Source organism: Lontra canadensis, unplaced genomic scaffold (assembly GCF_010015895.1).
Source record: "Lontra canadensis isolate GAN:19392208 unplaced genomic scaffold, GSC_riverotter_1.0 scaffold65, whole genome shotgun sequence".
Classification (NCBI taxonomy): domain Eukaryota; kingdom Metazoa; phylum Chordata; class Mammalia; order Carnivora; family Mustelidae; genus Lontra; species Lontra canadensis.
The window spans coordinates 1,158,331-1,174,933 of NW_022631059.1; the positions used below are offsets into that span (position 1 = coordinate 1,158,331).

Consider the following 16,603-nt stretch of genomic DNA (forward strand, 5'->3'; position numbering starts at 1 on the left):
AGAACACTCATGGCCCAACATCAACCCCACCCCTGGCCCCTCAGCCACGAATCCGTCTGTCGCTTTGGCGTTTCCAGAATGTCCTGCACTGGGAAGCGTGTCTCGGGCGGCCTTCTGAGGCTGCTGTCCCTGCTTGGCATAGAGGGTTCGTCGTGGACACTCTGGCTGTCAGTGAAGCCCACAGACAGGCTGGAGAGCGTGCAGGCAGGGCCAGGAATCTAGGCACAGAGTAGAGTGCGTGCAGGGGCTGGGGCGGGAGGGGCGGGCAGGGCCTGACGGGGTCAGCGCTCTCTGTCTCAAACGATGGCCACGTTCTGGGGACAGGTGTCAGGATGGTTGAGCTGAAAGACGGCTGAAACGGTAAATTTCATGCTATGTATCTTTCACCACAACAGAAAACAAGAAAGAAAGGTTTTGGATCCTGTTTTCTGCTCCAACACGAACCCCGAGGAGACCAGATGGGGTGCCCGGCTGCTCTTTCTCCGGTGGAGATAGACAGAGGCTCCCCGACAGCCCGAGCAGGCCCACCTGTCCCCGTCCAGGAGACTCTCCCCGGGAGTGAGGATGGCCCCCAGGTGCCCCGCTGGGCCCACTCTGCAGTGCGGACGGTGCCCTGGGATGGCCTTTGTCCTGGGACAAGGACACTCTCTTATAGAGGGGCAGCACAACCCTCCAAATGGGAACCCACGCCCCACAGCGACGCAGCCTCATCGTCTCACCGTGGACGGTGCCTGGGTTTGGCGACTGCCCCTGCTGCGGACCTCACGGTGGTCTCCCCTTCTGGGCCAGCATCTCTTTGGAACACAGGCGTGGTGCTCTGTGCTCTGGGTCTAATGCCCGTGGCCGGGCTCCACTCTCAGGGCTGGGTGTGCCGGGAGTCCAGAAAGTCCGTCCAGCCAGGAGACTCAGGCACAGGAAGGAGGCTCTGTGCTGGGGGCAGGGCTGCATTGTCCTCGGGCCGCGGAGTAGGGGTACACGACGGCGCCAGTGGGGAGCCAGTCAGTGGGGGGGGGTGCCCTCCCGTCGACGATGTCTGTTTTGTGGGGACCCTGTGGCTTGCCGAACGTTACTGACGAATGCCCGTGTCACTGAGGTCGGGCCGCTACCTGCGGTTCACGGGCAGGGAAAGGAGCGGAGAACCAAGTGCCACAGGACGGAAATCCTGAGAAAATGACTCATGGTCTGACTCTAGTGGAACAAATTTTCTTCCGCTCAGTGGAGATGGATCCTGCCGCCTCTGTCCGTGGAGTTGCATGAGACTCTAAGGGCCGAGTGTCACAGAGCCCGCGGACCCCGGGCGGGTGGGTGTGGGGCACCAGCTCCTCCCCCTCCCCCACGTCCCTGGCTCAGCTCCGGGGGTGAGAGGACGCCCCTGCCCAGGGTGGCCAGCTGCCCCCCAGCTCGGGCCCAACCCCCCCCAGGAGCACTTCCGTCTGAGAAGGAGAACAGAAGCAGGGAGCCCCCAGGAGCCCGAAATCATAACCAGAAAGTGTTGGCACAGAGCGACACCAGCTGGTGCAGGCCACCCAGGCTTCCACCTTTCACGGTGGTGCGAGGCGCCCCTGCCCTCGGCTCCCCCACCCCTGCCCTCACCTGGGCACTGCTGGTGTGTGGAGGGGCCGTTCTGCCCTGGGGAGGCTCTGAGGTGCTCTCTGTCTCTGTTCCCAGAGCTCATGTGCTCCCGGGGTGGAAATGCGTGACCACTGGTTTGAGCATCACAAAGACTAAATTTACTGAGAAAAGAGCAGATTCAGGTCTCAGCAGAGACGAAGCCCTACCGTCCCCACGGACGTTTGCCGGACTGGGCCCCACATGAGGACTAGTGTGGGGCTCTGGGATTCTGCCCAGCCGTGTCCCTCAACACCGAGGGCTGGGGGTGACCCCGACCCTGGGGGTCAGTGCTAAGGGCACCCTGTTAGGGAAGTCTAGACTCTGACCTTCTCTCTCCTGCCCACCATGTGCCTCCGTCTCCCACATCCCATGCCCCGAGTGGCACAGAGGCCTCCTCACTTCTGACGGAAAAGACGGGACCTCCCAGACCCCCTTCTGTTAACTGAGCGGCAGAGACAGCCTACGACACAGACGGGGTGCTGCTCGGGAACCTGGTCACGCACAAGCTGTGTGTGCGTGTTTCTCCGTTTGTGTGTGCGCACATGTGGGTCTCCTCTGTCTGTGTACACGTGTTGTATCTCTGTGTGTCTCTGTGTGTCCACACGCTCACATGCATGTCTATGTACGTGCTCCTGCGTGTGCGTCTGTGTGTTTGCATACGCGTGGACACAGCCACCCGGGCTTTACAACACTGGACTGGAAGGGGTCAGCTCCTCCCCTACTCTCCTCCTTTAACTGGGAAAATGAGAGCACACCAGGGGAGAGCAGACATCTAGAAGCTGCGGCTGGAACCAGGCCAGAGCTGGCGACCAGGATGGCAACCGCCTTGGGGCAGGCAGAGTCCTGGGTCCGGGCTGGGGGGCCGCCGGGATCACGAAGCGGGGCGAGCGTCTGGCCGAGTCAAGTTTGAACCGACGCTCAGACCCTCCAGGCCTCTGCCGCCGCTGGTCTCTGGTCACACTGCAGGTCCGCTGGGGGGATGGACATGAACCCTGCCCCCAACCCATCCCAAACCCAGCCACAGAGAGCCCGGGGCGGCGGGATCCATGTGGTGCCTGAGGTCAGAGCAGGGGACCGGGCAGGGCCGCAGGGGGATCAAACACGACCCGTGTGGGCTGACCCATACGGGCAGGGCCCTTGTGGGGACTGTGTGCGCCCCAGGGAGACGGTGCACCGAGCGCGATGGGTGGTGCTGATTCTCAGGGGGGCTTTCTAGTGAGAAGACCCCTCAGGGGCAGGAAGTCTTCGCTGTGACCCACAGTCTGTCGGAAAGACAGAATCGACACCCTCCGGGGGTCAGAGGAGAGCCCGGACGAGGGAAGGCGGAAGGCCCCGTGGGCTCCTCCTCCCAGCTACCCTGTCAACGTGGGGCTCAGGGTCTGGGGCCTCGGCTGGCCTGGGCCTGGCCCTGCCCTCTGACAGGATCCGCTTGGCCCAGCTCCAGGCGACACACCCAGAGATGGCGCAGCTGCTTTCAGCGGGGACTATTCAGAGTGGCTCGGAAATCCGATCCCAGGTCCCCTCATTTCTAAACCGGACTCCCGCAGGCCAGTGCCCAGGAGGGGCCCTTGTGGACAGGGGGGCTGGCGGCTGACCCCCCCGCACTTCGAGCGCGGTCGGTGAGAGGGGACACACTCAGACGTGAGCACGCAGGCCCCCCCGCCCCCCCGGTCAAGCATCGCTGCTTGAAACCAGCGACGTTTGCCCCGACCTGCCCAGGGGCCCCAAAGCCTAGATGGGGGACGCGAACCTGGAGCCCCTCTCCTGAGCTGGAGCAGGGTGTGCAGAAGGGAGCGGGGACGGTGGTGAGGCCCTAGCCACACTCCTGGGGGCCGCTCAAGGCCGGCCGCCCAGAGGAAGGCAGCTGGAGCCTGGGGCCTTCAGGGGAGATGGACCTTCCTGTCTCTAAGGGCGTCGGGCCACAGCGAGTGTTTAGTGAAGGCGATGCCTGTGGGCGCGGAAGGGGGGCTGCTGCAGACGTCTGCCAGGATGCGCCCTGGGCTCTGCCGGTGTCCCTGCCTCGAGCCCAGGGACTCGGGGGACAGCCCTGTGGGGGGTGAAGTGGTGTCACCTAGATGTCTCATCACGTGGGGCTGACGGAGAGGAGGCCGGAGTGGGGAGAGGCTGCTTTGGGGGGCTGTGCTCACGCCACCGTGGCTTGTTTTAGAGGATTCAAACCCGCCTGCTCCTGGCCAAGCCCTTGGGAGCCCAGGGCATGGGCAGGGGTCAGAGTGGAGGCGGCTGCCACGTGGGCGGCGAGTGCCAGCGACCTGAGCTGCTGAGCCCAGCCTGCCCCACGACACCTTCGGAGGCAGGGGATGTGGCCACTGGGCCCCCCACCCCGCGCAGCTCAGGGGAGGCCCCTGCACAGCTGGTCAGAGACAGGAGCAAGGGAGACAGCGCGGCCCTCTGAGGCCTCGGGAAGACAGTTTCCCACAGCTCGTCACACGCGGCCCCATGTGGCTTTGCCTCCAGCGCAGGGAGGGCATCATAGGCAGGCAGCCGGGCTCTACGAACCTCCCTGCGATGCGCGGCTGGGGGTGGGCTCCTCGGCACACAGGGGACCCTGTAGCCATAAGCTGCAGCCTGGGGAGTGATGCGTGGCCAGCTCCCACCCCAGCCCACCGTCCTGCTTCCAGCAGGAGCCCTGGTCAGAGGCGGGGTCCCACCCTGCATCTCTACAGCCACCGGGTCCTAGGGCCACAACACCGTCCAAAGTGGCATCTCTGCCTGGACTTCCTTCCACACAGGGCCCTTGCCCAGGTGAAGCCTTCTCTCCATCCTGCGGTGCCCGACCCTGCCAGGATGCCTTGTCCTAGCCGGTCCCCAGGGAGGGCTCCTGCCTGGGCTCCCGTGGCACCTTGCTCAGACCCTCGGAGGGCTCTCGGGCACTTGGCTCCCGTGTTGTCCACCTCAAATGGTCCCCCACCTGCCACCACGCACAAATACCTCAGGATCTTCCCAGCAGAAGCAACTTTGTCATTACCAGCACCAAAATTGTGCTTCTGAGCATTTCCCCGAGCCAGGAACCAACGAGTGCTTTCCACGCGCTTTCTCCTGAATCCTCTACCGCTGGAGGTCGGGCTGGGGTTACCCGGTTCACAGATGGGAGTACTGAGGCTTAACTAAGGAACCAGTCCCAGGTGGCAGCAGGTTTGGCTATAGCTCCAAGTGTGAGTGGGGGCGGGGCAGCCAGGAGGCACTAGACTCAGGGGGTCGGGCAGAGGTCAGTGCTGGCCTGCAGAGACAGACAGACCTAGCCTCCTGGGGCCACAGATCCTTTCAGCATCGGCGAACAGGGCTGTCTCCAGCACACACACGTTTACCTTAAACCTCAGGGAGTTTGGGGACAGCTGAGGCCTGTCTACGGACCCTCTGAGATGTCCCTGATCTGACGGCCCAGCCCCTTTTGATAGGAGGGGACAAGATGGGGCGTGAGATCTGGCAGCTCAGGAGTGAAAGGTGGGGGAAGGGGATCAGGCTGCTCCTGAGCGCCTAGCCCCCTGCCCCCATCCCCTTCCCGGCTGCACCAGACTACAGTCTCCTGGGGACATCCTCTTGCTCCCTGCCCCAGAGGGCACACAGGCTGGAAAGGACTTTTGAGGGGAGGGAAAGAACGAGAAGCCCAAGACGCCCGAGGCACCCCTGAGTGGGGAGTGCCAACCCTGCCCCCTGGCCAGATCCCACTTCTTCCCCCACCTTCTCCTCCGATGCGGCTTCTCACCTGGATGACGACCTTGATCGTGGCGGTGCCCACGACGGGCGTGCACACCAGGCCGCCGGGGTGTTGGCCGTCGGCGCTGCGGTTCTGCTGGCCCATGGTGAAGGGCATGGGCACGGCCAGCAGGCCCGAGGCGAGCCAGATGGCGCCGATGAACTTCTTGGTGCGGCTGCGAGACATGAGGGTCTTGGCCCTGAAGGGGTGGCAGATGGCCAGGTAGCGCTCCACACTGAGGCTGGCCACGTTGAGGGCCGTGGCATAGGTGCAGGCATCGCGCAGGAAGTAGTAGCCGCGGCAGCCGGCGTCGCCAAAGGCCCAGGGGTGGTGCACCCAGATGAAGTTGTACAGCTCCACGGGCATGGCCAGCAGCAGGATGAGCAGGTCCGACAGCGCCAGGCTCCCCAGGTGGTAATGCACGGTGCTCTGCAGGCTCTGCAGCGACTTCTTGCGGCCCAGCGCGAACGCCGTCACCGAGTTGCCCACCGTGCCCACCGCGAAGAGCGCCAGGTACACGGCTGTCACCAGCACCTTGGAGTAGATGTCGGTGTTCACGTCCAGGTCGCTGCTGGGCGCCGCCTGCAAGCGCTCGGACTCGTTGCGCGTGCCGTTGCCGAAGCCCGGGACTAGGAGCGCCGCCTCCAGCGCGGAGGGCGGCAGCGGGAAGGGTTTGGCGCCCGGCGCGCCCTGGGGACCGGGCGCCGAGCCGTTGAGGCGCATGGTGGGCGCGGCGCCGGCGGGGACCTTAGCGGAGGGAGCGGCGGGGAGCGCGCAAGACCGCGAGCGGGCGCGCCGTCCAGCCGGGCAGCTCCCGACCCGGCCCGCGCCGCCCCGGAGCGCTCGCGGCGCGCTCACCGGGGGCCTCCGCTTCCCTCCCGCTCCCGGCGGGCCCGGCTCGCTCCGAACTCCAGCCTCCGCGGCTCTGCGGGTCCCCGGCGCGCGGAGAGCCTGTGGCGCCCAGCGGAGCGCACGCACGGCCGCCCCGGCACGCTCACTCCCTCGCCTGCGCGGTCCTCGCTCGCGCTCCCCGCGCGCCCCCGCCCCGTACTCCGCCCGCCGCGCCCGCGCCTCCCGGGCTCCGCGCCTCCACTCAGCGGGCGGCAGCGCGGCGCGCCCAGCCGCGGGGGGCGGTGGCGGCCGCGGCGCGGCCCCAGCCTCTGTCCCCGCCCAGCCTGAGTGTGGGGCTGGCGGGTCCCCCGCGCGCCGCGGGGGGTGCGTAGGGGATATGGGTTCTTTCCCCACACCTCCCCCAGGAGCATGCTCTTCGTTTGGGGTCTTCCCGACTTCTCACGCCCCCGCCCCCACCCCAACCCCCAGGGAGACAACTGCCCCCAGGATGCTTCCAGCGCTCTCAGGGGGGTGAGGGAGGGACAGGGGTACCGTGGGCTGAACAGCCCGCACGGTGCCATTCTGGGTGCCCAGGGGGGGCTCTAGCACAACTGGGTGGGAGTGGTGAGTGGGGGGCACAGAGAGCAGCGCAGCTCCCCAGGTGGACTGGGGTCCTGCACCTGGCACCCTGCCAGGCTTTGTCCCGCTGTGCGTGCGTGCCAGTGGGCACACCGGCCTTTTATCACCACCTGGATGTGATCATCAGAAGTCACCCTCAGAGCCCATGCCCAGCGGGCTTGGGAAGGGTGGCCCTGGGGGGTCCCAGGGTGGGCCTGTCTGGCTGTACCTGTTGTGCTGAGAATAGGAACCTGGAGGAGGCAGAGTGGGGTCAGAGGCTGGGGTGTGGGAGGAAGAGGTTGGGCATCAGAAGCTGGGCCAGTCAGGACCAGCCCAGCAATGGGTCCATATTTATTCCTCTCTTTTCAACAGGCTTTGGACTTGACTGCTCTGCAGAAACCTGATGTTCTCATCAGGCGATCCCAGCACATAAAAACATGTGCTTAAAAACTCAGCCTTCAAAGACAACTCGAACCTCCCTTTGCTGGAAGCTGGTAGGCAGGCTGGGAGGCTCCCGGCATGGCTCCATCCCGGCCTCCATGCTTCGAAATTGGGCACCTGCTTTAGCGTCCCCGTACCTCCGTTTGTCATCTGTAGAATGGGCGTGGTGGTTGAATGGATGGCCCCCGGCCAGGGCTGCTCCGGACGCTGACAGCAGGGGCTCCGTGGACACCTGCTGCTGGGCGTTGCTGACGGGATCGTGCAGCGGCCTCACAGGGCGTGCGGGTGAAGGCCCAGGCTGGCAAAAGTGGCGTTAAACCCCAGATGGTAAGACCGGCTTCTCTCTGGAAGGCAAGTCCACCAACTAAGTAAATGGCCCTTGGGATGGTGACCTGGGTGTGCTGGTCACAAGAAGAAGGGACTGTGCCAGACCACATGGGAGCCCTGGGTGACACTGGGGTCTTACCATGGGTGGCGGCATCTGGTCGCCGCTCTCAGGAGCCTCCTCAGGGGAAGGCACCAGCTGGTGGCCACTGGGGCCCGTCCATTTGCCGGCCAGCAACTGAAGCTGCCCGGGACGACACCGGTGGAAGCGTGCTCCGGCCCAGCTGCTTAAGCTCACTGTTTGGTTTTCAAACCCTGACCTTTGCGGTAAGCCGGCCTTCTTTTCAAAGATTTCTTCTTGAGCCAGCCCAGGAGCTTAAAAAATCATAAAAGTCAACTTAGTGCAAATATTGGATGAGGCATTTGCTTAACACCATGGAGGAAATGTCACTTGGAAGGCCTCGGTCTACAAAGGGGGCAGCAGGCCCTTGTCGGGGCTCCCTGGCGGCCCTCTTGGAGCCCCTGTCCCGTGTCCCGGGAGCCTGGACGGCACAGAGGCCAGAATCTTCCCTCTTATTCGGCGCGAACGTGTCCTGTAACAGCTGAGACCCTTCTAAGAAAGTGTCAGCATGGTGAGGGGAGGACAGATCCTGGGTCTGGCTGTGTCTGTGGGTGACAGCCCGTGCCCTTGGCTGGTGTCTGCCCCCGAGACTGACAGGCGAAGCTTGGCACTTGGCGGGCTTCGGGGGAGGGGAGCCCTGTATGGTGAGCTGCTCCCGGCTGCTCGGAGAGCCTCGGGACCTGCCGCCCCTGACCCCAGGCTCCGGGGCGAGCCGGCCGGTCCCATGTGCACAGATGTCTGAGCTTCGCCTACAGAGCCCGCTGGGCCGGTCCCCGTGCTGCCTGCGCCTGAAGCCGTGGGAGGAGTCGGGGGCTCACTCATCTCGGGAGTCAAGATCCAGGTTGGGGAGACGTCCGCTTTTCTGGGTGCAGGATTTCAGTCCCTGGAGTCATCACTGCCCTGAGCTGCCCTCCGCCCTGGAGGTCCCTCTCTTTCCTCTGGGCAGCCTCCGCGGGAGGGCAACTCTGGCAAGCAAGAGACATCTTCCTAAAATAAGAAAAAATAATCAGTTAGCAGTCGCACCACTATCGGGACATCGCGATGATGTTTCCTGCAGGGCCGGGGGGGGCAGTGAGCGCTTCTGTGGGAAGGTGCTGTGAGGAAAGTAATTTGAGGAAACGTAATTGCACATTTGCGGAGTTTTAGCTGTGGATTTTCCCATCCGCGACATGGAAATCGCACATGTGCCCGAATGTACAGCATTCCAAGGGAAATTTAAAAAATAGAGCAACACGTGTGTAAATGCAAGTGAGGTGTGAGTGTGAGCCGGCCGGAGGGGCGGGCAGAGCCTCCCTCAGCTGGGGCCCCCACGGGCTCATGGCCTGTTCAGGCTGTCGGCAGACCCCAGAGGTCCCGCTCCGGGCCCGGCGAGTTCCGCTGTGTCATCCTTGTCTCTCCCGGCCTCCTGGTGAACCACACGCCCTTCACGTGGTCCGTGTGCGTGTGTCTGCGTGGGAACGAGAACACGTATGTTGGGCACCTGGGAACACGGGCTCAGAGATCTTCACCGGCAAGCGCATCGCTGGCCTCAGCCCCTGGGCTGGGTGTGTGCGTTTCAGAGAAAGCCGTGAGTGTGGCGGGGAGAGAGGAAGCCCCGAGCGGGGAGCATGCCTCCAGCGTCACCCCCCCCGCCCCCGCCCTACCCCGGGAGCTGCAGCGCAGAACCTCACTGGGCCACGGCCTTTTCTCCGAATGTGTGTTGGAACCGCTGTGGGCGCCTTCACCAGCAGGCTGGGCCCCGCCCTGGGGCCCCTCATTCTTGGATCTCTGTGGGCAGACGCTGACAGAGTTAGTTTCCATCGGCCAGAGGTGCTCTCCCTAGGGTTTCCCCTGCATCCACTGTCCCTCTGTCCTTCTATCCAGCAGTAACCGAGTGTGGTGAGCACCGGGCACAGGGGCCTGCCTTCCCAGGGCTCACAACACACCATGTGGGGAGCGTTCCGTGCCGAAGTGTTTGCAGGTGGGGGGTCTGGGTGTGAGGGGAGGAGGGCTAAGGGGCCTGGCTCACAGCCAGAGGTGAGGACGGAGGGGCAAGGCCCCGGGGGGCTCAGCGCCCGGCCCTGGAGGGGGACATAGCGGGGGCTTTATTCCCTCTGGATGTTCAGGGAAGGCTGTGCTGGATGCTACAGGTCAGGGGCTGGTCCCTCTGGGACCCTCACGCTCTACGCCTCCATCGTCACCGCACCCAGAGGCCGGCCCCTCCTCCTCACCAGTCCTGGAGGCTTGTCAAACAGAAGCAGCTCCTGGCCCGTCCGGCAGCCGAGGGCAGGACAGCCTGGTGGAGCGGCGCTCGCGTGAGCCCCGTCTGGACGTTGAGGCTTCCGTGAGGCGCCGCGCCAGGAAGCTGGGGTTTGGGAGGAAAGGGGCCAGGTCGGATCATTTCCTCAGGAGAAAGAAAATCCAACTTGCAAGACACGTTCAAGGTCGCTCAGTCCCCGGAAGTGTCCTGGGATGGCCGGCTTCGGTTTCAGGCAGGCGTGCACACGAGGGTACTTGTCAGAACCGCCTTAGAGGCAGCACGGCGACTGCCCTGGACCAGGCTCACAACGGACAGAGGGGCCCTCTGGACGGAGGCCACTGCTGCCTCCCTGCTCACGCCCTCCTGGTCATGCTGGGAGGAGGTCCCTAATTTGCTCTCGGGCAGAAGACGCGCACACACACACACACACACACACACACACGGCACGTCTAACACAGAAGGACAATCCCATCTGCTCAGTGTGCAAAGAAAAGCGGTGTGTTTGCAGCTCTCGCCCTGGGAGACGGACAGTTTCTGAGCCTGTTATAAATTTACCAATTTGTGGTTGAATTTCCCAGGCACACTCCAAACATAACAGGCGATTTAAAGCCGAGAGGGTCCCGTCTGGCTACTATGGCGCTTCTTTTTATTATCTGGAGGAAGGGGGACAAGGAGGAAGGGGGACTGGGAGTTCTTGGACTCGGGAGAAGCTGGCTGTTTGACAGCTGTGTGCGGGGACCCCTCCCCATGCTCCCCCGCCCCCAGCACCTCCCTGGGCGAGGCGGGAAGGGGCATGTGGGCATCGGTGCCCCTTCCCCTGCCTTCCCGACTTCTCTCCTCCTTGGCGGGGAGGATGGAGTTTGCATAAACATGATGCTGATGGTTCCAGCTCTTTCTCTGCAGATCTGAAGCTCCCTTTGTCTGTAATCAGGAGTTCTAGTTGCCTAGAAATATTTAAATAGAAGAAATGTCTCTCATCTTGTAGTGACTTCATACGAGTTCCAAAAATAAAACTCGAACCGAAGGCTCTTTTGTCATTCTTGCCTCAGAGCTCCGGTGGCTGCTCAAGGGCACACCCAGCCAGGTGTGGGGGGCTGAGGGCGAGTGGCCGCAGGGGCTCGGGGCGGAGGACGGGTGGCGCAGAAGTGTGGCAGCAGGCCGGCCAGCCTGTGGATTCCCATGCGGCCCCCACAGCACATCTGGGACCCTGGAGAGCCGCGGCTGTGGGAACGAGGGGGCGTCACAGGCATCCCCATGTCCCTCTTCCCTCCGTGCTTACTCTCCCCTGTGGACACAGTGAGTCCTGCGCTGCAGGCGGGCCACAGGCAAGTGCTCAGGCCAGCAGGTGTGAGGAGAAAGGCGTCCCCTCAAGTTAAGTCCTCCTCTGGCTTCTGCCGCCCGACATGGGTTCAGGGTGGTGGGACCCCGTGTTGGGAGCTTTGGAGGAGATACCCAGCAGCAAAAGAGAAGGTGCTAGAATCCCCCTCCCCAGGACCCCCCACCCCTAGAGGTCTTTGTCTCGTCCCCAAAGTGCCCCAAGACAGCCCTCTATAACCCCAGACGACGCATTCATCATCTGTCCACCTGCTTGAGGCTGAGGGTGCTCGGGGATCTGGGAGGGGACCAGGGCCCTCTCGGGGGAATCGAGTGTGGGTCTAGGGATGGGCCCGGGAGTCCAGAGCCAGCAGGGTGGACCCAGCCCAGGCCACATGGGGTCAGTCTCTGGGGCAGGAGCCCCAAGGTATGGGAGTCCTGGATGACAGCCAGGTGACCCCTGCTGGCTCTCCCCTCCTTACTTAGATGCCAGGCACTGTCCCCAGGCAGTGCGTAAGGGGCCTGTTGTTGGTGACACATTTATGCATGGTGGCCTTGCCCGCTGGACCTTCCCGAAGCAAAGGCCTCTGGGCCTCCCCCTCCCCGGGCGGCCCAGCAGTTACCACCTGCAATTACCAGCTGCCGCAGCTGGAAGTCCAGCAGCCTGGCCAAGGCATCAGCCTGTGGGCCCTTGACTGGGGCTCTGGGCAGAGTCTCCTGGCTTGCAGGGTCCCTGTGGTGGCAGGACTGAGGCGTGAGTCTGGCTGGCAGCCAGGCAGGTCTCCCCAGCTCCTGGAGACCTTCCTGGTCCTCTGACATAGGCCTCACGCCTGCCTTCCAACTTCTGGTCCTGACACTTCCCAAACGGCAGTCAGAGGGCGTTTCCCACCCCCAGTCTGGGACCGATGCCCTCCCTTTGTCCTGTCCACGCGGCCCGCTTTATGTCCTCACAAGTTCCAGGGGCTGGGTGCAGGGTTTCTGGTCGAGGCCTTCAGAGTGCCATCCCTGTGGGCCGTGCGCCCCAAGCCCCAGCACCCGGGGCCTTTCCCACTTGGGACCGATCGGCCCACAGCCCGCTGGGGTCTGCCCGTCCACATCGGAGCCACAGAGTGGATGCCGAGCTCCCACAGGGTCGGGCAGTGGCCCTTTGCCAGTGCCACTCGTGTGCCACCTGTGGGGACCGGAGCTGAGACCCAGCGGTCCTGGGGAAGCTGCCTGTGGTCTCTCTGCAGCGTGAGGGGGGCCCCGCTCACGGGGGAGCAAGAGGCTGGTGAGGAATTCTCTGTTCTGTTGGCGTGAATCCAAACTTCTGAAGAGATACAGCCCAGTGGAGACAGCTGTCGGATCCTCAGATCGGGGACGCGAGGACGGGCCGCGCCGGCCAGCGCCCCGCCCATGGGGCTCACGGGGCCTTCCTTGTTAGCCGTGGAGCCCCAGCCCTTCCTCCCTGGGGCCGGGAGCATCTAGGGGCTGCCGGAACCCATGACCACAGCGTGGTCAGCGAGCACAGGCGTGCGTGCGTGAAGCCACCCTTCGTCCTGGGGCAGTGGGGACACAGGGTCCCTCTTATCCCTGCTCGAGGGCACCCCTGCTGGCCTAGCCAGTGGGGAGCTTCTCCCAGGCTCAGAGCTGGGAGCCCCCTCCTGGGGCCAGGCTGAGTGTCCATCTCCGGCTGGCGGGCGTCTGCGAGACGTGCTTGGAGGCCGGCTGCGTGTTTTCCCCTCGAAAGATGGGTTCGCCGGTTAGCGCACCAGCACGGTTCTGCAATCTGGTTTTTAAAAATATCATCACTGGGGGAGAAAAGGAGCATAAGCACGCGTGAGGACATGTGTTCTCGTGTAAATGAGCAGTCACAGCCGGCTCCAGCGCCGCGTGCCTCTCGGGCGCGCACACACACACACACACACACACACACGGGAGCGCTGCTCTGTGCCTGCTTTGTTCCAGGCGCTGCTCTGGCGTCCTGGCCCGCATGGCTTCCTGCCCGCACACCCAGCCCCGGGCTGGCCTGATGTGGACCCCCGGCTGAGTGGGGCGGCTTTGGGACACAATGGTTCATTCGTCTTCCTTTTAAAAGGGCTGAGGCTGCTAGGCGGCACCGAGCACTCTGCTGTCCACAGCCGAAGTGGCCCCGGCTCTCAGAGCCTGGCTTCGGTCATCTCTTTCACCGCGTGTGTTTGTGAGGCTGGTTCTCTGGACGGGACGTCTGCACACTTCGTCTGACCTCACAAGGGGCGGAGGGCACTGCTCTGCATGGACGGCAGGCGCCCACCCCAGAGGGGACATCTGTCGGTGTTGCTTGTCCGGAGCCCTGCGCTCTCTGCGCAGCCCCGCCCCAGCCCTGCCCCAGCCCCGCCCCTATTGCTCGGTCACCGGCGTCTGGGGACCTGGAGCCCACCAGTGTGGCCTGCCCCCTGAAATCAGAGGCTCCTGCCCACGGCCCAGGGCCCAGGTGAACGCTCCAAAGCCCTCCCACTTGCCAGGCAGAGCAGACACCCCTGCGCGCTGCTCCATGAGCTGGTTCTGAGGCCTGCGACTCCGCTTGCAGCACTGACTCCAGGGACCCCGGGAGCCGGCCCCGCCCGCCTGCTTTTCCTCAAGCGGGTCTGACTCCGTTTCCAGCACCAGCCCCACATGTCTCGCCCACGGCACCTCAGATGTCCCCTGCAGGTTTTCCCATGCCTGGGTTCCGGAGTCCTTGATGCGCAAAGTGAGAGAGAGGGCCGAGAGCTGTCCCCGCCAGTTGCTGCTTTCACACGCCCAGTGGGAACACGCCGGCGGCGTCACGCCTGGGGACTCTCGTCTTCTCCAGAAATTTCAAGGCTCGGAGATGGAGACGTCAGCTCCTGAGTCGCTCCCATCCGCTGGGAACGGAGAGGAGATAATTAGCTTCTCCCCGTGACAGCTAACGATCAGCTTCCGAACGGCACACCGCAGGCTCGGACTGACAGGCCGCCGCGGCCAAGTTACTGCAGAAAAACACGTTTGTGGGAACACAGAAGTCTAGGCCCTTTCTGCTCCTTTCTGGCACACCAGAAACTCGGCCCTGCACGTCCCTCTCCGAGCAGCCCTGAGCAACCCAGTTTGCGGTCCTCCCCGGCTCCGTCCTCCCTGGCTCTGTCCTCCTGGGCCAGGCTCGTCCTCCAGGTGTGGGCGGCACAGGGCCGTCTGCTCTTCTGCGGATGTCCCTTGAGGAAGCACAGGGGAGTCCCCTGAGGCCAGCCGTCCACCCCCGTTCCTAGCGTGCCTGTGCACTGACAAAGGGTTTCTGAACTTGTCAAAGAATCTGGGGCGAGAGGCTGAGCTGCCAAGGGGCTGAAGCGGGGGCTGTGTGCACTGGAAAACACGGAGGCAGGACGGAGCCCACGGGGCACTCGGCACTGTTCTCCCTCTGCTTCTACACAAGCTTAACAGAACGCCGTCTGGTGTAAGATAACGGCAGTTACTGAACTGCCTGGGCGGGGCTGGCTGCTGTGGCCGCTGGAAACCAGTGGGGTGCGTCCTCTCCGCCGTCCAGACAGAAACCCCAGAGCGAGCCCACCGAGGCAGCCCCTGTGACATGGAGACGTCGTTTCCCACTGGGAGCGGCGTATGGGGGGCATGGATGGCCGGGCCTCCCTTGCTCCCTTCCTGTCGGGGCTCTCGCTGCTCCTGTAGAGCCCTCCCCAGGCGGAGGAGGGGGCAGAGGGATAGATGGCCTGGGGTCCCCTCCGGCCTTTCCAGCAGGTGGCCTGGAGGCGGGAACAGGGGACACCCTCTCCTGAGCTCTGTGTCCTCCACGGGGAAGCAGAACAGGATGTCGACCCGCCTCGTGGGGCCGCGGCGGGAGTTGATGGGGTACTGGGGCGCCCGGGGAGCTACACGGCTGGTGGGTACCCTGAACAGACGTGGGACAGGGAGTCACAGGCAGGGTGTGGCGGGGAGGAGGCCAGGAAGCAGCGCTGGGGGCAGGCAGGTGAGGCCGGGGCACCTGCAGTGCCCAGTCACACACCTGTGCGGCAGCTGAATCGGCCCGCCCCAGCTCTCCCTCCATGGCTGCTGGGAGTCCCCCAAAGTGGGACTTGAGGTGTGACGAAGGAATGCAGGTGCCCGTGGCCATGTCCCCAGGGGGCATCTGCTCCGCAGCCCCCACGGACGCATTCTTCAGTTCCACCCTCTTCCGTGGCCTGAGGGGCACCCCTGCCCGAGCGCGGGGTGCTCTCACTGGCCCGGCCAGAGCCAGGCGGACGCACACAGGGGTTGGGGCACCGAAGGCGCAGGTTACCTCTGCTTGGAGCACAACAGGGGTCCCTGAGCGGGAGGGCGGTCAGCTCCCTTCTTCAGCCTCTGAGACTTCCCAAGGGTTTCCAGGACTTTCTTTGGAAAGGTCTCGGGCCCAGAGGAGGGGAAGGTGTGGGATGCAGCTGCTTCTCTAGAGTGACTGCTGTGCTGGCCTGGCCCCGCTGGGGTGGGGGCCGGGGACCGCCTGGACCACGTCCCATGCTCCGAGCCTCTACTGTCTATCTGGTGTCCTTGGCGCCCAGGAGGGCGTCTGCCTGTTCGGGCTTCTCCACAAACCCTCCTGCCATGAACTGAAGGGTGCACAGGAAAGGAAGACCCTGGTGCGTGCATTCCCTGTCGCTCTGACGTCCCGTCCGGAGGCAGAGTCCCAAGGCAACCACGGTTCAGGGAGAAAGAGGCTGAAGGCACAGAGGGCCAGGGTTTGACGGGCTCTTTAGCAAGAGGCTCGTCCTCCTCTGGGAGCCGTGGGGGCCTCCAGCGCCTGGACGGGACCTGGAGGACTGTCCGCAAGAGGGAAGGTCAGGGAAGTCTTCGTGGGAAATGGATTTCATGTGCCGTGATGAATCTGATTTTCCAAACTTCTATACCGATGTGTTTTCGTGCTGAGCTGTGCCCTCATTTGGTTTATTGGAAGGAGTGCGTTTCTCAGGAAATGAGAACCCTCTTTCTCCACCAGCCAGGCACCCCGAAGACCCCGGCAGTTTCCTCTCCCCTCCGCTGGGCACTTTTGCTTGGAGCACGGGGCTTTCCTGGCTGGTGCCATCAGCTCTAGGCCCTTCCATCTGGCAGCTGGGCCTCTGGCATGTCCTCCCTGGAGGCCCAGGCCCCCAGGAGTGCTCTGCGCCCCCCCAGGTGTCTTGCCTTTGGGGTACGGATTCTGGCTAGAGAGGTGGCCAGCAACCCGGGGTCCCGGAGGGTGTGGCCCTGGGTGGGGGCCGGCTCCCTTTCTTCGGGATCTGTCTGTGGTTCTGATGCTGCTGCCTCGCCTGCCTCAGCCCGGCTCACCTCGTGGGTGGTGGTGGGCTGCCCCCTAGATGCACCTGCCGACCGGGGTCATGGCCCTTGGCCATCGGTGTGCTCCCCCCTTTGCCTGCTACTTCCTTCCCAG

At 64.0% G+C, this 16,603-nt stretch overlaps 1 protein-coding gene across 1 annotated transcript in view; it reads right to left on the reverse strand.

Moving 5' to 3' along the window:
- NTSR1 (neurotensin receptor 1) overlaps positions 1-6,049 on the reverse strand; it is a 38,607-nt gene extending 32,558 nt beyond the window's left edge. Inside the window, exon 1 of the mRNA XM_032878841.1 lies at positions 5,336-6,049. Within this exon, the coding sequence (XP_032734732.1) occupies positions 5,336-6,049 (714 nt within the window). The remainder of the gene's footprint in view (positions 1-5,335) is intronic.
- Between the last annotated feature and the right edge of the window lie 10,554 nt (positions 6,050-16,603).